The following is a 25,006-nucleotide window of genomic DNA, read 5'->3' as shown; positions in this document are numbered from 1 at the left end:
GCAAACCTCACACTAGCCTTCCTGCTGTCCCCACCCCATGAAGGATGTGGGTGACATCCACATACACAACGAGCACCGATTCCTCTTGAGATGGGAGACAGGGGCACAGCACCACCCCTCACACTGCCACCCCCACTGGCCTCTCTAGGGCAAGAAAGGCATCCTACCCACGTTAAAAAAACAGCTGGCGCTCTGCTCTTCTCATAGGAATGCTGTTCACTCTGCTGTTCTCACGGGAACAGGCTGCCCAGGGAGATAGTTGAGTCCCATTCCTGGAAGTATTTAAAAGACGGATAGATGAGGTGCTCAGGGACACGGTTTAATGGCAGATAGGAATGGTTGGATTCAATGATCTAAGAGGTCTTTTCCAACCTAGTGGTTCTATGATAGCAAGGCTGCCAGTGACAACGCACATCTGTGTCACCTCATGACAGCATCACGCTGTAAGGAAAATTCCAGGCTTCAGCTTAATGTGCTCTTTTAGCCAGAGGAGAAACTGGAAGCTACTCCTGCAATTTCACAAACAGGCCTATTACAAATGCACCTGGGCTAGCGGAATGCACCTCCTGCAGTCCATTCCCTTCATCCAGCCAGCCAGCCCACAATGCTCCTAAAGGAGAACACAAGGACGATACCTGCTAAAGATCTGGGGAGAGGAGAGAATGTAACACATCTGGGCAGTTGAACCAACTACCACATGGTCTCGCACTACTGTGCAATTAGGCAGTGAGGCTTTCAGAATGATCTTTTCCTTTGTCTAAAACAGTTCAGGGTGTAAAATTTCATGCCCTGTACATCACAGCAAACCTTCACAGGTAACTAAGTGACCTCCCTGACATGTGGGACTGACTTGGGCTGGTGAGCAGAGCTGCCCAATCCACAGTGGGCAGGTCAGAAAGCTGTAATTTTATAGGGCAGTCAAGCACAAACCATCCTCTGCCTCCTGCCCAGATACTTCCACGCTCCATACTTTCAGGAAAAACACTGAGCGTGGAATTAAACCTGCATCACAGTATTGTTTTAATACAGCCTTTTATTTCTGCAGTGCTCTGAATAAACTTCTTGAAACCAGAACTCCCTGGAACCTTCAGCTGCTCAAAATCAATGCCCGAGTTCTGAGCTTAGGCATTTCTCCGATAAACAGAATCCTTGCAACAGGGGAAAGGCGCTGTGCTCTAACCTTTATCAGGCTGTTTGTGCACTTGCAAGGCTCCAATCAACTGCCAGAGATCTGTGGTGCCTAGCAGAATGCTTCCCTTCCTTGCCTGACCCTTTCACCTCCCCGCTGGATGCACTGGGAAGCCACAAGATGACCCACTCCTGAAGCAGCCCACAAAACGGTTCTCGTAGTTCTGCCCTGCATCAGGTCTATTCTTTTACCACAGGCAACAGACTGGCTCTGCCAATTTAACACCTCTTCAAACCTGGCACAACCCACTCACCATCTTGTTTACTCGTGTTTACACCAGTTAATTTGGGCTAGCAGCCTCCCACAGGAGCAGGAAGATCTGCCCAAAGCCGCAGAACAGGAAGAAGAGAGAATGCAGCACAACAGCTAAAAGCTCGCAATTACATTTCTTGAATTCTCAAGGAAATGCCATTTAGCATTAACTGCTGCTCACTTCTCTCATCTCTGCAGAGACATAGGAGTATTTAGCTAACAAAGCTGACTTCACCTAGCTTTTCAAGTGATACAAACCCATTAATATCAAGTCAAAACAATTTTTTACAAAAGGCTTTCATTTTAGCAAGACAGTCACTCGCATTTATCTTACAGAATCATAGAATCGTTTGGGTTGGAAGAGACCTCAAAGCCCATCCAGTTCCAACCCCCCTGTCATGGGCAGGGACACCTCGCACTGAATCAGGGTGCTCAAAGCTGCATCCTACCTGGTCTTGAACACCTCCAGGGATGGGGCATCCACGACTTCTCTGAGCAACCTGGCCCAGTGCCTCACCGCCTTCATCGTGGAGAATTTCTTCCTAATGTCTAACCTAAATCCTCCCTCTTCCAATTTAAAGCCATTCCCCTCACCCTATCACTAAATGGCCTTGTAAATCTTCTTCTAAATGTTGTTTGCTTAGGAAAGATAAAAATGAAAGCTCAAGCATTTCTAGATCATTTACCAGACAAGAAAGACCGTGCCACTGAGACTGAGAGCCTTAAGGGAACTAAGAGAGAGTGATGTCTTTATGAAGAGAGGGATGCCCAATGTAATTCACTGCACAGAAAGGCTGTGTTGCTCCACACAGGACTGGGCCCTAGGGCTGGTGATCCCAAAGCAACAAGATATTGCGGTGTCTATCCCAGCACAGTTACAATGGAATCTGGAGGCCTACATTCTCTTGGTCCCCTCCACACACAGTCCCTGACCAAGCATGTCTGGAGACAGGGGGAATATTTCGGTAAGCCTGGCCGTATGTTTGCTTGCTGGTTCTGGTCTCCCAGTATGGCCATTCTCCCGTTCGTACATTATACCATCTGTTTAATCACTTGGCTCTCAAAACAAGCAAACAAAGACAATAGATTAAACTTCAGGGATAGCTTCTCACTCATAATTGAGTGGATTATTATTCATTGCAATCCAGGCAAGTTGCTTGGGGCCACCTCAACAGGCATCGCATGGTATTAAGGAAAGCATTTTTAAAAGATACAAACCAGAATTCTCACTCGGTATCTTATTTTTAACGCTGCAGCCTTCTCTGGTTACTGCAAGTAGAATAACACAAGCATGCTCTGTTTAAGCTGCTGGAAGAGAAGACCTGGGGATGCTACAGTTGCACTCACAAGTCCCCTCCCCTTCAAGGTAAAAGTAAAAGGAATACCTTGGTTAGCTCTAACATCAACAATTCCTGTCAGTGAGATTTAGAGTCTGGAGGCATGCCTAGGGGCATGTCCCTGCAGAATCCTTCTTGTGACCCTTCTGCATCAGTACATGCAATTGTGTCTTTCCAAAACTGGGACATTAGGCAAGCATTAGTACCAACACATCCTTTACAGATTTACAACTAAAAAACTTGAATTTCATCAGAAAACCAAGGACAGAAGTGTTAAAAACCAATCTTCTCTTGCTTTACTCAAGTTTACTTGCCTAGTTGAGGCAAAATGTTCAAACTGAATTTGGGTTTAACTTAGCCTGCCCCAAGATCCTTACTGAATCATGACCGTTGCGCTATCACAGCTCCAAATGAACAATTTTTTGCATCTGTTTAATCAGTTGGGCTTTGTTCTTGGTGAGAGTCACAGCAGTAAAACCTCTCTGCTTTCAGACTTCTGTGTGTGTCTCTTAACAGACACATTCAAGCATAGGTGTGCAAGCCAGCTGCTGCAGCACAACACACATTATCATGGGTGAAGAACAAGAGCGGAAACAAACCCGTTCTTGTTGATACACTGATGCTTTACCATCACCTCAGAGCAGGTCCGCAGAAAACCCCATGTCTTTTCACTGACGTCTTTGCAGTGTCAGTAGACCAAACCAGTTTCAGGACAAGAACACTGAAGGACACAGGCAGCTCCCTGCTGGTACAAGTCAGCGTGCAAGAGTGACAGTCTGGCACAGCTGGAAACACATCTCACCTTGGGCTGTTTAACCACAATGCACTTTAGTTTCTCTTTGATGACACAGACAAAGACTTCTCCCAACTCTTTAAAGCCTCATTTAGTAGAGCATTCATATGGGTAAAGTGCTGAATAAGCAGAGGTTATAGCAATAATTGGCAATGGATGTAATTAGGCTATGGTTGGTAAGGAGTGGCCATACGCAGCCAAGTGGCTACAAGGCTTATAGGGCCTTGCTGATACTCCTTTATCGTATATTATATTTTCACGTACAGAGCTGTATGTGTGAGCTGTCATTGGCATGGTAAAAAAATAAATGTAAGGAAAGAAGAGGCAGCAGGCAAGCTGGAAAGAAATCAAAACTATCAAATTACATGTTATTAATGCATTGAATATTCTTTGCACAAATATGAGTTATCTACACTTGAAAAGTTCAATTAACCCCCCCAAACACAACATATACATGGATGTACACAAGCATTTGGGGATAAAGAACACTGCCCCTACCTCACAGAGGACAAAAATGACAAACGTGTGTTAATCCAGTAGTCCTTTCCTATAAAAAGGTCAAACACAGCCAAAAGCAGGACACGCTTCCCTCCAGCTGCCCTTTTAATATGCCTCTCATCTTGCCAAGGAGAAAGCGCCTCTCAGAGCGAGAGAGAGAGACGATTTTACAACCCATTTATTCTCCACTGTCTCTGCTTTTTGTGGGTACCCTTGTTGAAGTACATCAGTCATAGGCATGCAGCAAGCCAGCAGAGCACACGAGCCTCTGGAATTTGTGTCTCTTTTCCAGCTTAGGGAACAGAACACTGCATCTGGAGCTGCATCAAGTCCTGACTGAATTCCGGAATGAACAAACAACATTTCTAAAATCAACAAACCCACGTGCTTTATCAATACATACCTACTCTAGAAACAAACATATTGAGACAGTAATTTGCCTCTTTAGAGCAAGCTCATTAAGGGGAAATAACTTTGCAATAACAAAGCACAAGTGTAGCGCTAATGAGAAGAGCAAGCTGCAAACCGCTCAGGACATCTGGTCCATCTCTTGCGCTGACAGAGCAGGGGCTGGAAGCTAACCATCACAAAAAGGTTCCACGTCTTCCTTCACAGCCCATGGGTCTCTGGAAGCAAGTTTGGGTTGCAGGTCCTGTATCAGCACTGCCTGAATTCCTGTGGGCTACGGTGTAACACTCAATGCTACATGTTCCAAAGCCAGGTAGCAGCATTTAAATGTCTAGAACAGCCAGAACTATTCGCTGTAAATAACAATGTTGACTTTAAACCCCTGCCTGTTAACAAAGAACTTGATAGTCATCCCTACAAATCCGTAAATCTCTCCTCCACAATACGATCGATGAATAGCCTTCAGTCCATGTGTTGCTTCCAGATCTCACTTAATTCTTCTACTGTTTCACTTGTGGTATGTAGCTGACCCTCCAACTCACACACAACAATTATCTTCACTGGCTGCAAGGCTACATCTTAGAGAGGAAAATAACTGCCAGAAAACTGAATCCCACTCTGCCTGAACTGGAGTGCCAAAGTTTACCAGTCTTCGTAGGGCACACGCAGTTTATCACTATGTTTACAGATAATGAAACAAGGGTGGCATCATGGCACAGCGGGACCTTTCAAAGGACTATTCAACCCTGTGGATTGGATATTTACAGACTAGGATGATCCACATTCTTCTCTATCACTAAAGAGGGGTGCAATAAACATTATGGTCTGCCATATTTTCTATTTCTTCCAACACAGTTGTTCTCCTGCAAAGACAGTCCTGTTTTGGTTTCAGACCCACCCTGTCAAAACCTCAAACTCCATATATCAATTTACCAGATAGAAGAATAAATACTCCAACCTTCTTTAAAAGACACGTAAGGCAGACAAGTTCTATGAGATCAAGGCATATCCTCACGCCCATCCTAAGGATTAACGTAAAAGGAAGACTTTTCCCTGGTTAGCATGAGCCTAACTACTCTCTAGCCTTTATTCTTTTCCCTGGCAAACAACTGTCTTCTTCAGAGACATTTTTCCCTAAAAATTTTAGTGGAATTGTGTTACAAGTCTTTTTTCTGCTTAAGAGTCCTACAAGGAAAATAACTTCTCAACTACTTACTTCTGCAAGCCCACACATACTCTACTGTTTTGTTAATAAAGTGATAATCTGAAACAAAACATTATTTATTATCTTTTATTATCTCCCTCATTCTTCTTTGTCTGAGGAGTCATAAATTAAAGTCAACAGCCATTTGATAATCCTGCAGTTCATTATCTCCCATTTGCTCACACGCTCCGTGCCTCAGCCCTGCTGCGTTTCTTTAGTCATAATTACAAAAATCACAATCACATTAACGCAATCTGCAGAGACTTCTTGGTTTAGAACTTACATAAGATCTTTCCAGCTCATCAGTGGCTGGTTAGGACACTCTCCTCAATCATCTCCCTCTTCTCCTGCCATCCTTCATAGAAGTTTAATCTACCTTTTCCATTAAGGAGCTGTCTCAACTGGTGTTCACGTTTGCTGGGTGGTTTATTACTTTTTAGATTCTTATTGGACACGGTGATTAAACCTGCCCAGCTGATTTCTTCAGCCAAAATTTTTATCAAGTAGCTGCATATTCTCACAGCCCCAAAATCTTCAGGTATCAGAAACAGAAATGGATTTATATTATCTGAAATCACAAGATTTAAGAGAGGAGCAGGCAACACACTGGCATCACCACAGTCAGGAGTGGTCAAGCCTCTAAGCCTTCAAGTTGAAAACTGCATTTATGGCTGGAAACTGATTATGCTGGCATTTGATCAAACACAGATCTGGACCGAGTTTGTGTATACTTCTGCGGGCCCAGCTGCTGCCAGTCCTTCCCCATTAAACACACAAGATTAACTTGTACCAGTGGTTACTCAAGATTAACTTGTACTAGTATTTTCCCTCTTCCTTGCAAAATTTGATCCAGAAGGAAACCGCAACTGTGCTCCCAGATCAGGGACCATAGTTATCGCCCTCCACAAATCCACCAGCAATATAGCAAGGCCACGTTGCTGACAAGGGCTGAGACAGTGCCTCCTGCAAGGAAGAAAAACATAAGCAGTGCAGCAAGGTAGCAAAAGATACATTCTAGAAAGGTGCTTTCTGAGAGATGCTAAACTACCAGCTATGCAGAGCTGTATCCTAGGCCATCACTCTATGGAAAACCCTGGATTTTGAATCAGGAACTGAGAGGCACAGAATTCATGGCTGGTTTGACCCACCTCAAGTTTATCAGAGAGGCAAAGGACTCTCTCGCTGCTGAATCACACACAAACACGTCCACATGGCTGCAAAGTGCAGCTTCCTTGCTCTGCGAACTCCATCTTTCTAACCTCAAACTGGGCTGTCCAACCTGCCTCTCTCAGAAATGCTGCCACAGTTGCAAGATCCCAAATTCCTCATATTTCATTACAATAGGCTGCAGTACATTTGCTGGTATAATATATTATGAAGGATCATAAATAATTAAGAATTAATCACACTTGTCAAAATAAATAAAAGCAGTCAGTGATGCAGAATGCCTGCATTTTTTATAGCATCGTTTTGCTTATTCATGACTTAAAATAAAAGAAGCCTAGTACTCCACAATGGATTGCCCACTCCTTACAGCACACAGAGGCTGATTCAGATCCCAACAGTGAAAGTTTTCTTGTCTATTCTTAGTGCACTGGTGTAATTGTAACCGTAAACATCCGATCCTGCAGAAAGCTACGTAAGTTTGACTCAGAAATACCAACAGCTCCAGCAGAGTTTCACTACCATGCAGGGCCGGCCAGTACACACACTCGGGATTCCGTCACTCACTAGCCCACGGCCAACACCAAGGGGAATGCATGAGAGTGAAGCATTTTAGCCCAAAACTTCCAAAACCACGCCATGAATTACCTTGCTCACCTCCATTCAGTAGATGTCTATAGATGGACACCCTGCCGTTCCTCCCAACAAATGAAGATGGTCCAAAAGCTGGAGCACCTCTGCTATGAGGATAGGCTGAGAGAGTTGGGGCTCTTCAGCCCGGAGAAGAGAAGGCTCTGGGGAGACTTTATAGCAGCTTTCAAGTACTTAAAGGAGCTACAGGAAAGATGGGGGGTACTTTACAAGGGCATGCGGTGATAGGATGAGGGGGAATGGCTTTAAATTGGAAGGGGGAAGATTTAGATTAGGCATTGGGAATATATTCTTCACAATGAGGGTGGTGAGGCACTGGCCCAGGTTGCCCAGGGAAGTTGTGGCTGCCCCATCCCTGGAGGTGTTCAAGGCCAGGGTGGATGGGGCTTCGAGCAACCTGATCCAGTAGGAGGTGCTACTGCTTACAGCAGAGGGCTGGAACTGGATGGGCTTTGAGGTCTCTTCCAACCCAAACCACTCTGTGATTCTATGATAAATACTCAATAGCTTTGCATGGTTCGATACCATCCATAAGGCTTTAAGAGAAGAGCAAATGATATTAAATGTTTAAATAGCACCTTTTATCTGACTCTTCAGCTTGGCCGAAAACCCTTAGTGCACTCTTCTCCTTTTCCAAAGGGAAAGAAAAACTGTGCTGGGAGGCGAGGGTGGGACATACCACCACACCTTCCCTACCCACACAGGCCAAGGGTCCATTAACTTCAGACATCCAGCATGGAACACTGATGGGAAGGAATATACGAACATGGAGAGCCCATGGCTGCACTTCCCCACCCTTGCCCTGCAGGGAACTGCTGCTCAAGGGCCTTCTGAGCCAGAAGAACCAGTCTGGAGAACTTAATAGCTGTAACTAGTTTTCTTCCCTGCACACACCCTGTCAATCTGCACACCTACAGAAGGTTTTAGCACCAACATGTGGGAAAAGATTCCACAGCTTCACTGTTTGTTACATACTAAGGGATCTCCTTTCATTTAGAATCTGACATCTACTAATTTCATCTGATGCCGTGCAATTCTGTATCAGAACAAATAACTAATATTCCTTCTCTACTCATTCTTTCAGTGCAGTATGAAGCCTTGGGAGTTAATAAAACTTTTTACATTTTTTATAAACATTTCCCAGAACACTGTGATTTCTATAAAGCTCTGCCGTGTAGTTCTTTAGATCTCTCTTGCAGGCAGGGTAGCCGTGGTGAAGTGTAGCTAAAAGACTGCCATTACAGACTTCAGATAATCCTTGTTTCCAGCCTTTTAATAACTTTCTCAGCTGTATTAATGATTTCTGATGCATGGGTACCAGAAAAGAATGCTATTCTTGATACAGCTGCCCCACACATTTACTCTACAGCACATCATTCGTATTTTCTACATCCTTCACAGTAAGTCCCAAAATCACATTTACTTTGTGACTGCTACTGAGTTAGGTTCTCCCAGCTCTAGTCTTACGCCAAGATCAGCTTAAGTAATTACAACCAGCCCAGAATCTGTCTCTGTGTATATCAAATCCACTGCCTCAATTCAGATAACCTACACTGTCTTTCACCTGCCGCTATTAACCAGTTAAGCATCCTTTTTCAATTACTTGCAAGCCAGACCTCCAGCCTTTTACTTTGAATAATTAATATCAACCTTTGCCACTTCACCATCCATCTCTATTCAGAACATTAATGATTTGTGTGACATCACACGCTGAACATGTCAAGTGAGCAGAGCACTTAGATGCGGTTGTAACTGAATGCTGAGGCACCTGAAACCAGCTCTTCCTCTAGGTACCTCAATCCATGCTGATTTGTTCCGATTCTGTGAGATTGAACTGCATTATGCTGCGGGGACAGGGGCTAAAATACAGGAGTTCTTCCAACGCCTCTCTGTGGGAGATCCTAACAATGATTTCCTACCAAACCATTTACCAAAACTGCTCTGAAGCAGAATGAATCATACCCAGGGCATTTGTCTCTATCAGCGTCTTGACAAGACTTGATAGCGGAGTGACGAGGATGAGCTAAACGACCCCAAAATCTAGTTACGCTATCTGTTTATCTCTGGGCACTACTGTCTGCGAAGGAGGTGAAATGAGATTGAGATAATTGGAAGTACAATTTGCAGGAAACAGTGGGGGTTGGAATTACTGTGCTTAATTATTTTGTATTGAAACAGACCACACAACTATCTGTGCCAAGCAGCTGTAATTAAAGTGATTTAAAATATAGAGATGCTAGCTCCAAGTGTTGATTTTCAAATGAGCGTACACGCACCAGAGTTACAGCCATTTGTGAGCTGCAGACCTACGGCTCTGCTTGGGGCTCAAGAGAAAATTACCACTGACTACATCCTACAAGCCCAATAAAGTAAAAACCAACAACAAGCAAAGAGAACATCCCGAACAGCTCCCCCTGCTAACCCACACATCTGAATCCATTCAATGTGGCACGGGGTACCTGCCTCTAGGAATGGGAGAAGGCAGCAGATCAGAAGCTTCAGCCTAAACTGCCAGTATTCCTGATGAAGGAAGGAAAACCCAAAGCTTTGGACTTAGAGATGGAATTTTATCCCAGCAGGCAACTGGAAATCATCAACCAATATTACCCTCAATTTTTGACCTACAGGGCCAGCCTCTCCTTCTGCTCTGACAGACACATAAAACTGCCTGAATACAGAGAGGTGTAACTTCATAGAATCACAGAATGGCTTGGGTTGGAAGGAGCCTTAAAGATCACCCAGTTCCAACCCCCCTGCAGAAAGTAGGGATATTTTCAACTGGATCAGGTTGCTCAAAGCCCCATCCAAAATGACCCTGAACGTCTCCAGGGATGGGGCATCCAGCACCTCTCTGGACAACCTGTACCAGTGCCTCACCACCCTCACAGTAAAACATTTCTTTCAAAGATCTAGTCTAAACTTCCCCTCTCCTAGTTTAAAACTATTACCACTTGTCCTATTGTTACAAGCCCTGTTAAAAAGTTTTTCCCCATCTTTCTTATAAGCCCCCTTTAAGACCTTCAACTTTACCAAAAAGAATCTGACAGAAACACCCACTGACCACATGCAGCACCCCAGCAATCCAGCCAGGCCCTGCACCTGGAAGAGCAGTTTTGTTTCCTCACAGGTTTTCTCCATTCTGTTCTCCACCCCAGTAAAGTGACAGCTAATTTTCTCAACTCACCACAAGTGGGTTCCTAGCTGGCAGGAGAATTTAGAAAAAGGAAAGTCCCTTCTCTGCAGCAGACATCCAGATTTACCTCAAGACTTTCACTTGCCTGTACTTTTGCAGCAAGAAATTCAGTATGCACAGCTATGCTCCCTGATGTGAAAATTGGGAGGTATTTGCATGCATCACAAATGTTGTCCATCTGCTTCCCACATGACAGCTCCCACCACCACGACTTGGTCTCCTGATGAATCAGTGCTCAAGCACTGGACCCTGGAAGTTAATTTATAATGGCGGTCTGGGGAAAAGTGCCATGCTATGGACACGGATGAGAAAGCAGAATTAAAGAACGTGAACAAAAGCAGCACTGAAAGTCCCTCTCACTACCTGCCTGAAACTAATGACTGTTACGTGCATTCAGGCTGCAGGTCTGCAATCAAAGCCTCCTCTGACACTGGCATCAAGGAGAGGATTCACTTGCAGCCTTCTGTAATGCTGCTCCTTGAGTCAGGGTCTGCGAGCAGACTTCTGAACTAAATAATAGTGATGAATACATTCTGCAATAATAAGTCATCTCATCTGCCTTTAAACTGCTAATCTCCACAATGCTAATTTGTGCAGCTTAATACCAGTTTTTTCAGGTCCTACACAAATCTCCTCTCACCTGTTCTGCGCTCGGCGGCACCCACTAACCTCCTGGCTGCTTCCAATTGCTCTCCAGGGTGGATTTTCACAGACCTCCAAGTCCTACCACTGCAGATGGACTAAATATGTTTCATCTGTTCAGTTTTTCCTACTACAGAAACTGGTCTGTATACCTGATATCTTTGTTTGCTTCCCCTGTATCTCTTTGTTCTGTCCTCTCCTTGCCTGGATAAAGCTCACAGCCCTAACTTTCCTTTCCCACTCTGTAGCTCCATTCCCATCACCATCATCTGACCCCTATGGAGAGAGGTTTCTAGTGGGTATCACTAACAGCAGGAATAGTTGAAAGACCACAAATACACCTAAAATCTTCTTAGCACTTACAATCTTAATGAAATATGCTGCTGTTCACAGACACAATCACGAGATGGGAAAATAATAAGCCAATTTTTTCCCAAGGAAGGAGAAGTCTGTTGCGCTCCCCTCTTTTCATGCTTCCTAGTTCTCTTTAGATACAGGAACGTTTTTCTTATATTAAGGGCAAACCCCATCTTTTGTTTTCTCAGCAAACAGAAAACTTTAGCCCTGGACACAAGGGTATTGCCTAAAACTCTCTGCAAATAAGCAAGCAGTAAACAGCACGAAGAACAGAGGTAAATCAGACTCTGTTTTATCATCTCCTGAATCACTGAATGACCTTAAACACAGGCACCACAGTACTGTTATCACCTAAACACCGTCTGGGGCATGGGCAAGTCTGACTCAGATGTTACTCAACGCTGTATTGGATATTTTGCTTCCCATGTGTAAGACCCAGGTTTCCTTTAGACAAAAGCAGATCCTTCTTGTGCAGAATGACTCCTTTTGTTTGTGACACTGCGTTCATTGCCTGCTGCAGCAAAAGCATTATAGCTGTATTAAGTATTTAAGAGAACATATTTGTTTGGCTGAGGTTTGGGGTTTTTGGGGGTGGCAGAGATCTTTTGTTTTTCAAACCACTGTACTGAAGCCATCAGACAGCTGTATTCCTCTTACCTGCAGGGGTATTCTCAGAGTGATCTCTCTCTGGCCCATCTGGGATGTTAAGCCGTGAAATCTCCTCTGCGCTCACTCTGAACCAGGCATTGTTGGGAAGTTCCTGATCTTTTGAAGAAAGGGAAAATTCCAGTTCACAAGGAGATTCAAAATCGCAGTCAAATACTAGAAAAAGAAAACAGACATAGAACATACCAGGTTAATTAAATCCAGCTTCCTCTAGGCTGGAAGGTGTTTAGACACACACAGTTTATACTTTAGTAAGTCAGGGCTTGCTTTATTCTGTAATGAGGTAGAACGATGCCGAGGAAGCCCATAAACAGACAACAAGAATGCATCCAAAATGGATTACACAGTGAGGCTCATTTTGGAGGTAGCAGCAAATCAAGAGGAAGGCCAAGAGCCAGCAATTCCCCTTCAGGACAGATTAAAGGGCAGCAGAGGCTAAAACAGGGAAGGGCATCACCTAGACAGAAAGCCAGGGTCCCTGGGATGCTGGTTCATATTCAACCATTTGATCATTACAGTGCAAAGGCTTTATAGTCACATCTCACCCCGGTGAGCACAGGGCCCTGCAAAGCCGGTTCCACACCCTGGGCACATGGGACACGCCGGCAGCCACAAGGACTGTACCTGGGAAGAACCTACCGACCCTCGGGTCTGAAACACTTCACTGAGGCAGCAGAAGCCTGATCTGTGGTACAGCCAGCATCTGCCTCTGACCCAGAGGCTTCTTTTGGAGATGGTGCTCTTTCAGAAACCAATTACCCCCGCTGATGCAGCAATGATTCACTCCCCAGAGTCCAATTCACTGCCACACCATCATTCAAGGTGCTTAACACAACAGGCAGAGATAACCTGTATGGAATTTACTTTTAATTGTCAAGATGGCCCGATTTTCTGGAATGCCCCATACACGTTTGCATTTGTCACCACAGTTAGCATTCAACACGATGTTCAGTAACAGAAAGCAACTATTTCTGAGCTAACCCAATGTTCCTAAAAGGGACAGATCCATTTGAAGAAGCCCAACAAAACTACAGCTGCTCTTTGGGGTTCTCTGCACTGCCTGCTGCCCTGCCAGAGCCATGCAAGTGGGACAAAACCTGAACTGACATTAGTCAAATTAACTCATTTTTTTAAACTTCATTTACATTCCTTATTAAACATCTAATTTCTTCTTCGCATGCAGATTTATGCAGTTCAGCCTCTTCTCCTGGTGACATAACATTTTCTAATATGGAGGTTAATACTGTTGGCCTCTCACAATACTTTTCCCAGCTAATTTGCCTTTTCAACAGCAAGCTGGAAGGAGCAGTGTATTTTTCCAGTTTATATTTGATTTTCTTAATCAGGTGTTTTATCATTCACTCAGCATTTTGAATGCTTCACAACACCATGGAAACCACATAATGTAAGGAATCCATAGACACCACAGGCAGCAGTAACAAGTATTATACGTAATTCCTTAAATTTGAATGCACAAGTTGCAACCCTCTTCTGGCCTCTGTTATCAATATAAATTTCATGATACATGAAGCACACTTCAATTTAGGCAGAGGGGAACAGTGGATATATTCGTGCTATACAGTTTCCTACTGCAATATCATACCCAAACCCCAGACCACTTATCTCTAGTCCCTTAGATGTTCTTTCTTTAAAGAAAAACAAACCCAACAGTTTTTAACCCTGTAAGGTTTAAGAGTATATTAAACTTTGTATTGAAGTCCCTAATGGACAAAAGAGCAACTAGACGCTGGCTAAGACACTAAAACACTTCAACGCACTGTCAAAAAAAAAGGTGCTGTGTGATGGGGGTAAACACAGTTCATGCAAGGATTTTTTTGGGGGGAGGGAACCCACAGGATGCTGGGGTTGGTGGGGGTTGGAACTAGATGATCTTTAAGGTCCCTTCCAACCCTAACTATTCTATGATTCTATGATTCTATGATGGTGGAAGGGAAAATCTGGGCCATGGACAACACGTGGCAAGACCAATAATTTCAAATAAACTACTTCATTTTTGTGGGCTTCTCTTCCCCCATCAGTCTCATTTTCATGAGCCTTCCAGCTGTCCCCGCTTGCTTCCATTCATCTCACACCCAGCTGCTGGGAATAGAAGCCTTTGTGCTCCCTTGCCCCTTAAGCAGAGAATCCCTTCATGGAGATCCACCAGGCACTCCTGTTTTCCCCTCTGGTCCTCATCCCTGACACTGACTAAGGAGGCTACCAGTACTCTACAGCCAGCTTGACTCCCTGGTCGGCTCACTTTCCAGAACCTCCTCCTCAAAACAGAGCCATCAATCGGTTGTGGAGCCCTTAACGTAGCAGCCTCTGACCCGCAGCTGGGATAACTTAATTGGGGTATGGGATTAAATAACAGCCACCACATCTAGTGTTATGAGCCCTGCAGACAACTAGAGCCTCTCCCTGAAGGGGAAAAAGCAAAGCAAAAAAGGCGAAGGGCACATGTTTTCTTTCACAGAATCACAGAATCACAAGGTTGGAAAGGACCCATTGGATCATCGAGTCCAACCATTCCTAACACTCCCTAAACCATGTCCCTAAGCACTTCATCCACCCGTTCCTTAAACACCTCTAGGGAAGGTGACTCGACCACCTCCCTGGGCAGCCTGTTCCAGTGCCCGATGACTCTTTCTGTGAAGAATTTTTTTCTGATATCCAACCTGAACCTCCCCTGACGGAGCTTCAGGCCATTCCCTCTTGTCCTGTCCTCTGTCACTTGGGAGAAGAGGCCAGCTCCCTCCTCCCCACAACCTCCTTTCAGGTAGTTGTAGAGAGTAATAAGGTCTCCCCTCAGCCTCCTCTTCTCAAGGCTAAACAACCCCAGCTCTCTCAGCCGCTCCTTGTAAGACTTGTTCTCCAGCCCCCTCACCAGCTTTGTTGCTCTTCTCTGGACACGCTCCAGAGCCTCAACATCCTTCTTGTGGTGAGGGGTCCAGAACTGAACACAGTATTCAAGGTGCGGTCTCACCAGTGCTGAGTACAGAGGGAGAATCACCTCCCTGGACCTGCTGGTGACCCCATTTCTGATACAAGCCAAGATGCCATTGGCCTTCTTGGCCACCTGGGCACACTGCTGGCTCATATTCAGTCGGCTGTCAACCAGCACCCCCAGGTCCTTCTCTTCTGTGCAGCTCTCCAGCCATTCTTCCCCCAGTCTGTAGCGCTGCATAGGGTTGTTGTGCCCCAAGTGCAGGACCCGGCATTTGGCCTTGTTAAACCTCATCCCATTGGTCTCGGCCCAGCAGTCCAGCCTGTTCAGATCCCTTTGCAGAGCCTCCCTACCCTCCAGCAGAATTTTCCCTTGCCATGAACAGTCTACAGAGAAACAGGCATGATCTAACACGCCTGTTGTGATCAAGCTGAACGGCCTTTACAACATTTCATTCCTTGAAAAAGGAGGAGAGCACTTGGCTCATACGTCTGAGAGCATCTGCTATCTAAGGAAAACAGACTTGTGTCTTTCACAGAACACGACAGGCCCCCCCTACACCACCAGAACACTCGAACTCTTCACAGGCCCTTATTTAAATTAATCCCCTATCAGACATAGAGTTCAGTGCTGTTTTCTTATTCCTACAAAGAAATGGTGACAAAGAAACACTATCTGATGTCACACAGCAAAGCCTATGCAAACAGCACCCAGCCTTCCAAGCCCAACATCTACTCCTACCCTCAGGCTTTCCTTCTTCCACAATGCCCTTCACTATGGACAACATCATACACTCGATGAAAAAAGCATTTTACACAATACCTACATTTTTTTCACCTATAAGCTCCTCCTCAGGGAGGGAGGGGGCTGCTACAAGACCACATAAACCTCATTTGCAAGTATAGAACCTCCAAAATATTTGAATTGTTGCCACAAATCACCTGCCATTTTTAATGCCTCTGCTTGATAAAAGTCTTTCTGCTTCCTTTTTTACTTTTGCTTTAACATATTTGAACACAACACCAAGTTTATCTTTTTCTTGCTCAGCCAAGCACATAAAGAATTGGCCATACGCATTTGGAAGCCGAATAAGAGCCATTCTGCCCTTTTCTAAAGAACAGCAAATGCTGCAGGAAAGGTAATTAAATCTAACACAACCTTCAGTGATTATTTTTTAAACCAACTACCAATATAAACTGATGAGATACAGAGCTTTAGGATTTGAATTCTGTGCCTAGTCATTGAAGTGGGGGAGGGTTGTGATCTTTGGTGGGTTTTTTAAAGATATACCACAAAGATTCATATCTAGTGTATGCATTTATGACACAGCTATATTGACATCATCTATCCTAAAGGCTCTACTGGAACTTCAGTTACAGTAAATTGCGAAATATATAAATATAATGAACCCCTCCCCTTGCCCAACAATCTCTGGCATCTGCAACCTCTGGATGCTACAAGACAGAACAGCTAATTCATTACAAGTCTATTACACCGTCATTACACCTTTAAAGTGAAAAAAAAAAGTGATGTTTAAAACCAAATTGAAGTAAATACTTGTGTAAGAAAAGCTGCAAACATCAAACCCATCCGTTTCTGGTGTGTAAGAAGGCACCAGATACCAATCCCAGACTGAAATGAAGCCACCATCTGATGGGAAAGACAGTGGAAACCGTGTATGTCTAGTGATGTTAAGTCTTGTGAGTGCTTCACATTATTTGGTTTTAGTCTACGTACCTAACAGCAATAATTTGTGCCCAAACAATCAAAATATCTGGCAACTACATCTGTTTCCATTAAATTGATTAGTGTTTCCTAAGCAACAAATGACTTAAAATAGTACTATAAATAATATACCAAAACATACTAATCTGCAGGAATTTTACATCGCTGCAGGTCAGATTACGATCATTTGCTCTTTGGATCATCTCAGATCATTTGTGTAACGGCACATCAGAGAAACAAGCCTTATTTAGAACAAAAATAACCTAAATTCACATAGAAACGTAAAGAGCCTATTCTTTTTATAAAGCTGTTCTGACTACCTTTTCTTCAGCTCCCCACAACAGAATGAGTTTATTTGTTCTAACCCCCGTCTCCTTCAAACCGCAAAAACCTCACCAGCAGGTAATTTCCTTTTAGATTGCTGTTCCCTTCTAGTTCTACCTGTGCCTGACTTGAAGGGTCCTGGCCACTGCTTCTCCACTCTACAGCCCCCTCTCAGCTATCAACCCCACAGAAAAGCTGTGGTTGTGTTCTCACCTCACTACAAGAGCAGAGCATGGGCAGAGGTTCTCTGTCTTCAGAAGGACCAGCTCAGAGATGTACACTGACATCTCATCAGCCTGAATACCACTAATTTGTACCATGCTTACAGACACAAACGCACCATGCAGAGGTCACTTACACTGACCAGAACATGACTACAGCCTCCCAAGGGGACACACCTCCTTCTGTGGCAACAATTGCAGCAGTAGTGTAGAAATAGATAAAATACTTTTGCGCGGGATGTCTTTTTCATACAAATATTGGCAGATATTCCTTATGGAGGAAACAATTTAAATTGTATAGTAGAGATGTGCTCTGCTGAGTGAGCTCCAAGACCTCCATCAATATCCACTAACCTCTATTATACTCATGTTATAAGGCCTATAAGCTTTTAATTTATGACAGGGAAATGACAAATTGATTTTCCAGTTATTAATCCAAGGGACAGAGACACTTCCTAATGCCTGTCCTGCTCCCTCTGTGTAGAAAAGGGCACAGGGCATTCACTCTGAGAGTTTCAATGGCCTCATCAAGCCCTTCTGGATTTCTACCCGCCAAGACAGGGTACGTGTGTGCGGTGAGACAAGGAAGCCTGCAGTGGAAAGTATTGCTCCCTGAAAACGGGGTGTAAATAGGAAAGCCCACACTCTCTAGCTGCGGGCTCAGCACCCAGGAGGATCCTGTGGAAGGCAGCACACCAAGTACTGTCAGGCCCTTGGAAGCAAGCCTTACCCCACTGGCACTGAGAAAATCATAGAATTGTTGAATCACTTGATTGGAAAAGACCATTGAGATCGTTGAGTCCAACCGTTCCTGTCTACTACTAAACCATAGAATCATAGAATCATCGGGTTGGAAAGGACCCACTGGATCATCGAGTCCAACCATTCCTAACACCCCCTTAAACCATGTCCCTAAGCACTTCACCCACCCGTTCCTTAAACATCTCCAGGGAAGACGACTTGACCACCTCCCTGGGCAGCCTGTTCCAGTGTCCGATGACTCTTTCCATGAAGAATTTTTTTCTGATATCCAGCCTGAACTTTAAACACCTCCAGGGATGGGGACTCAACCACCTTCCTGGGCAGCCTCTGCTAGTGCCCAGCAACCCTTTCGGTCACACTGCTGGCTCATAATCAGTTGACCAGCAACCAAGACCCCCAGGTCCTTCTCTGCCAGGCAGCTTTCTCTTTGCCAATGGGTCCCCAGTGCCACTATCTCACCATGCAACTGCAGCTACAGTAGCAGTTTATGAGCAAATCCACCAAAAGAATGGAAGGGCATGGAAAAAAAAAAACACAGGGAAAGGGAAAAGGTTTCAACAGTTGTGCAAATTAAGGAGGGAAAAACAAGGGCAGGGCTTGCTTTGTTCCCTTTGAGAAGGGGAGCTTGAGGAGACATTTCCACCTGCTTCCCTCCATTGCTCAGCACTAGAGAAGGGCAAAGTAGCACAGGTCCTTCCCAGCTGAAACTATCATGTGATTTTAGAGGACAGCAGGACATATGTGCCCCTGCCTGGCACCTCAGGCCCTACCATCCCCAGCAAATGCCTGCCCTGATCTAATGGCCTGGATTTCAGGGTGCTGCGCCAGGAGCTGACAAACGTGAGCACAGCAGCATGGCATCAACAGGGCAGGCAAGGAACCAGGAGCCATGAGAGGAGCTGGAAGGTAAGGAACCAGGAGGCACACAAGTAGCTGGGGAGGCACATGAGGAGCTGGGGAGGATAGGAACCAGGAAGGAACTCAAGGAGCTGCTAAGTGAGGAACTGGGAGGCACTCGAGGAGCTGGGGAGGCATTTGTGGAGCCCCACACACTTTGTGGCACAGCACAGCTGTGTGTCCATGCCACCTGGCCCAAAAGCAAGAGTGAGGAGTGCAGCCAGGCACCACACCAAGCCTCTCCCTGACCTGAAACCTGGCATTCATCAGGGATCTCCTTACGCACCGCAGCCCCTCACTGCATCCTCCACACCCAGAGCCCTGGGTGGCACTACCTGCACACTTGGCATGGAGCTCAGTGAGGGCACAGACATTCTGAGCCCCCAGCCCTTTAGGCAGCGCTCTGTCTTTGCCCTGCTGCTGACTCTCCCTACTCCTCCCAGCTCTCCTCAAGTGTGCAGGGAGGCTTCTCCTGGGAGAGGATAGTCTGGTTTCCCTCGGGAGGGGCTGTTCGTCTGTGGTTTCAACACAGGCTGAGGGTGAAGGGATGGAGAGCAGCCCTAGGCAGAAGGACTTGGGGTGGTAGTAGACTTGGATGAGAAGCTCAGCAAGAGCCAGCAATGTGTACTCGCAGCGCAGAATGCCAACTGTATCCCAGGCTGCATCAAAAGAAGCATAGCTATCAGGATGAGGGAGGTGATTCTCCCCCTCTACTCCGCTCTCTTGAGACCTCCACCTGGAGTCCCATGTTCGGTTCTGGAATCCCCAACATAAGAAGGACATAGAACTGTTGGAACAGGTCCAGAGGAGGCTACAAAGGTGATCAGAGGGTTGGAGCACCTCTGCTATGAGGACAGGCTGAGAGAGTTGGGCTTGTTCAGTCTAAAGAAGAGAAGGCTCCGGGCAGACCTTACAGTGACCTTCCAGTACCTGAAGGGGCTACCGGAAAGCCGTGAGGGGCTTTTTATCAGGAAGTGCAGAGATAGGATGAGGAGGAAAGGCTTTAAACTAGAAGGGGGAAGATTTAGATTAGACATGAGGAAGAAATTCTTCATGATGATGGTGGTGAGGCACTGGCACAGGTCCCCCAGAGAAGTTCTGGCTGCCCCATTCCTGGAGGTGTTCAAAGTCAGGTTGGATGGGGCTATGAGCAACCTGATTGAGTTAAAGATGTCCTTGCTCTTCCAGAGGCCTTGGACTGGATGGGCTTTAAGGTCCCTTCCAACCCAAAGCATTCTACAATTCTAAGAGCTCCCATATTCATTCTCCTGGCGACAGAGCTCACTCTGCACATACGAAATACGCATCCATTAAGCCTCCCACATCCACAGCAAAATCAGCAACAGAAGCGCATGTTTAGTGAAGCACTAGCCAGGAGACTACGGTACCAACCGACAGCAACTGCTGGGAAACATCTCTGGTTGGGCTGAAACAGTGGCTGGGCAAGCCGTCACATCCTGACAGCTCATCCAAGCAGCCTTTTGTGTGAGGTCTGGGATCTCTGGAGAAAATGAGTGCCTGACAGACACGGAGGAATGGTGTTCATCGTCCTACTGTGTGTTATTTATTATTGAAAAAATGTTGGCTGTCATTGGCAGATTATCTGCAGATAAAAGAGGCTGTAAGGAAAAGAATAACTTGAAAGAAAGTACAAATGTCTCCATAATAAGATTTTTTCTTCCTTCTTGCTTAGCCCAGCTTTTAGCTAGGCATATGCTGCTTTTCCTGTGTTTTTTCCTCCCCCTGGATTTCAGCACATGACACAAACACTGTCTAACTGTTAAACAACAATTCTCACGTGCGTGTATGGAGGCACAGCATCTGCTGTTTTTTATGGAGCGATTGGGTTAACCTGGTGTGAGTTACCGCTGTTAATTGAAGTCTCTCCCTGGTATTTTCGTAACACTTTCCAAAACTATGTTCGATTGCTTCTAAGATCACAAAAAGGATGTGTTTGAATTCAGATAGTAAATCATTTTTGCAATATCTTCACTAAGAAAGCACTGATTCATTTTTCCTCTGGGACAAAATATTATTCTCCACATTCCTCTCCTGACTTTATCTCACCTTTCGAACAAGTACTTGTAACTGTTAGTTCACAACCACGCATCTCACTATGCCATATCGAGCCAAGCTTTATCATTCTGAAAATGTCAGTATTAGTCTGATTTGCTGCAGATTTATAAAACAAATGGTCATGAGAACCTAACTGTAGCACGAATTCATCTGGCTGGTGCCCCCTTTCTCTCCATCTCTCCTTGTGTTTGATGTTCAGACCCACTGAGATTCATGTCAGCAGTGCCTCTCTGGTATCCAGCGCACATGAACAAAACGGCATTTTGAATCCAAAGCATTGGATTCAGCATTGAATTCAGCAAGTTGCGCACAACCTACCAGAGAAAAAAAAATCAATAACCTGACACCTCGATGAGCAGCTGCCGTGCCACTGAGCACCAAATACGCAGTAACAATGACCCCAAATTCTTCTACAGTAAAATTAGCCCAACACATTTTTACTGCTTAGCAAACCCAATTCAGGAAACGAGGAGCTTGCCATGACAACATTCCATTAGAAAGTGTGAAAACCCCAAACATCCACCCTGCCAAATTAGTTTTCTGAAGACATAGAGCTGAGTGAAATTATTAATAAGTTGTTAATAGAGGACATCCTCTGGACTGGGCTTTTAGTACCTATTAAATCAAAGCTGTGAATAATTATGCCCTCCTGAAGGTATGTGCTCCTCCTCTGCTGAATTCACCTCTGCAGGCATTTTAAGCACAACAGTCACTTGGCAGCCAAATCTGCTATTTCCCCCTAAGTTCTAATCCCAGGTAACTTTGGAATCCAAACCACCGCTATTTCCTAAGCTTTAGCGAGGCAAACCCCCTGTAAACACTTTTGCAGGAGTCTGACACAGCCTTGGAGAGGTACTTCTGTATTGCAGAAAGCTGGTTCAAGAGCAGACAAGGAGTTCAGCTGAGACCAAGAGTCCTGGCAGAGAGATGCACAGTGGGGCAGCAGAAGAGGAGTTACAAAGTGGAAGCATCCCCTGTTTCCCAAAAGGTCCAACAGGCAACCCTTGTGGCCCTTACACTTGTGAAACACCTCATCTGGAGTACTGTATCCAGTTCTGGAATCCCCAACATAAGAAGGATATGGAGCTGTCGGAACAGGTCCAGAGGAGTCTACAAAGGTGATCAGAGGGCTGGAGCACCCCCCATATGAGGACAGGCTGAGAGAGTTGGGCTTGTCCAGCCTAGGGAAGAGAAGGCTCCAAGGAGACCTTCTAGAGACCTTCCAGTACCTGAAGAGGCTACAAGAAAGCTGGGGAGGGACTTTTTACCAAGGCTTGTAGTGATAGGACGAGGGGCAATGGGTATAAACTGCAGTGTGGCAGATTTAGGCTAGACATAAGGAGGAATTTCTTCACAATGAAAGTGGTGAGGCACTAGTACAGGTTGCCCAGGGAAGCTGAGGATGCACCTGGAGGTGTTCAAGGCCAGGTTGGATGGGGCCTCGGGCAGCCTGATCCAGTGGGACGTGTCCCTGCGCATGGGAGAGGGGTTGGAACTAGATGATCTTTAAGGTCCCTTCCAACCCAAATTATTTTATGATTCCATGATTCTATGAAATCAGAATTGAGATGGGATGAATTGAAATAGATTTTTTTCCCTGTTGGCGCTGCTTTCCGCAGTTGCCACTGTACCATGGCAGGATCATGTTCCAGGCTCAGCGTTGCCAGCTGGGTGGGATAAGAAGGCTGTGGCAGAGCCGGGTGTAGTAACTCCAAAAGGGCTTCCAGGCCTTAAGGGGCGCCTGCCACCTGGAACCTCCATTACAGCAGCTCAATGGATCTTATGCAGCAGACAATTGATTTCTTATACAACGCTCATACAGAAGAGAAAATTAATATTCAATCAACCAGGAAAAGAAATAAAAGATATGGATGGATGCCGTTAATCATGTAAGCCTCCAGACAGAGTTTCATCACTGCTGTAAATGGGAGATGAATGCGCTACCCAAGTCCACACACACAGAAAACATTGAGAGTTTATTCTAGCCACAGGAAACAGTCTGAGTGTACCTCACTGAGAACAAAAGAAAACACAAAAAAGAGAGATGTAAAGGCTTCTCCTGCCCTGCAGGCTGAATTTTGAGCTAATTCTGACTTCATGTGTTTTTTAAAATTCTTTATTTTCTGAAAGGCAGGTGGATTTCGCATCTCTGAGGTGGAGGATGATTAATCAATGGATGTATGGAGAGAAATCTAGAAACCTCTAGACAAAACAGAAAAAAAGTCTTGTGAATGTATCACTCAAGTATCCTGTTGTGCCAGTGATTATCCTTTGGGATGGCTGCATACAGTTCCAAAGCCATCATCAAGCACTGTTCCTGCCAGCACTACTAAACGCCATCCGGCAGGATTTCTGATTCTGAGCACATGAGCAGGGAATTTAGTTTGGCAGAGGAGCAGGGACCATACACCACAATTTCCTCAGCTATTCAATCAGAGAGATTTCTCCAACAGCAGAACATCGGGAAAAAAAGTAATTAAGACAACTAATATTGCCCTACTCCAGCAGTGTCAGCCAGTTAATTAGATGGGTCCCATCAGATGATTAGGCAAACAAAGTTCTCAAACAAGTTTTATAGAGAACTCTGTAATCTTAAGCATGCTGGGAGCACCGAGGGAAGCTGCTGACAGGAGAGGAAAACACTCCAGCAGTGAAGGGCTGCTGGGTTTTATTTCTGCTAACTATTTACTGTGTGATTTTGGATTAACCACTTAATCAGATGGCAGGAGTGGTCTGGGACAAGGTTACTTGCTTAGAGCTGGCATGGTCTGTCTTCTGCCCTGCTCTGCAAAGTCCTTGCCTGATCCAGAGCCAGTGACCAGCTGCCAAAAGGCATAGTCCTGTCACCCTCACAGCAGCTCTGGATGGAAATCTAGATACTGGGAAGTTTCCTAACAAATATTCAAGTGCCAAAAAGCTGCAAGCATGCAGAGGAATAAAAAGAAGCTTTCAGAATTGCCCTCTTGGGCTCTGCTCCCAGACTCTGCACCCACACCAGCCCACTGCACATCTGCAGTGGCAGGAAGGACATCCACGCAGCGATGCTACAGGGTGCTCATGTGTGAAGTGTGCTGAGGGCCATTGTGACCTCTTCAATTTAGAGGAGGTGCTGGAAAAATTAAGGTGCAAAGCTAGAAAAAGTCTAACAACTCCTGTTCCTCTTCAAGATTCCACAGTAGCTCCAGGATTCATGTCCTGAATTAAACCTCCCAAGGTGTAGAGTTTAGACTTGTCCTGAGCGAAGTTTGCATTCTGTGTAACATCAAATTCCTGCCTTTCCTTGCAAAACAGATGGTTAGAATACAGTAGAATTTGGTCTTGTGCAACCAGCTAAAATCATAATAAATCATTTGTGCTCAGATGCAGTACATTTATCTCCATGTGATGCTGTCAGATGGAATCAATGCTTTTAGGTTTTAAGAACAAAGCCTTCCCCGAGAATGGTACTACTGAGAAACTGGAAGAGTTTGGGAAGAAGTAATAAAGGATAAATTAAAAATCATCCTCGCAACTTTTGAGAAAGCCGAGTGAGGGAAAAAAGATTGTGCTACTGTTCCTTCCCCAAATGAAATTGGTGTGTCCTCATCGTTCAAGCAGATACAACAGCTAGCAGCAGGTATTGTATGCCAGTGGAAAGGATATATATTGCACACATAAGAGGCTGCAACATAAATTTGAAGAAATATGGGACTCCTTCATA

General features: G+C 45.1%; 1 protein-coding gene across 6 annotated transcripts in view; it reads right to left on the bottom strand.

The window, feature by feature from the left end:
* Nucleotides 1-25,006, bottom strand: part of ALK (ALK receptor tyrosine kinase) — a 298,563-nt gene that overhangs the window by 187,210 nt on the left and 86,347 nt on the right. For all 6 annotated transcript variants that reach the window (XM_054063538.1, XM_054063534.1, XM_054063535.1 and 3 more), the window contains exon 3: nucleotides 12,346-12,510. In XM_054063538.1, coding sequence (XP_053919513.1) covers nucleotides 12,346-12,510 — 165 coding nt within the window. The remainder of the gene's footprint in view (nucleotides 1-12,345; nucleotides 12,511-25,006) is intronic.

Source organism: Cuculus canorus, chromosome 3 (assembly GCF_017976375.1).
Source record: "Cuculus canorus isolate bCucCan1 chromosome 3, bCucCan1.pri, whole genome shotgun sequence".
NCBI lineage: Eukaryota > Metazoa > Chordata > Aves > Cuculiformes > Cuculidae > Cuculus > Cuculus canorus.
The sequence above is the reverse complement of the archived record's forward strand: the minus strand, read 5'-3'. Positions and strand labels throughout refer to the sequence as shown.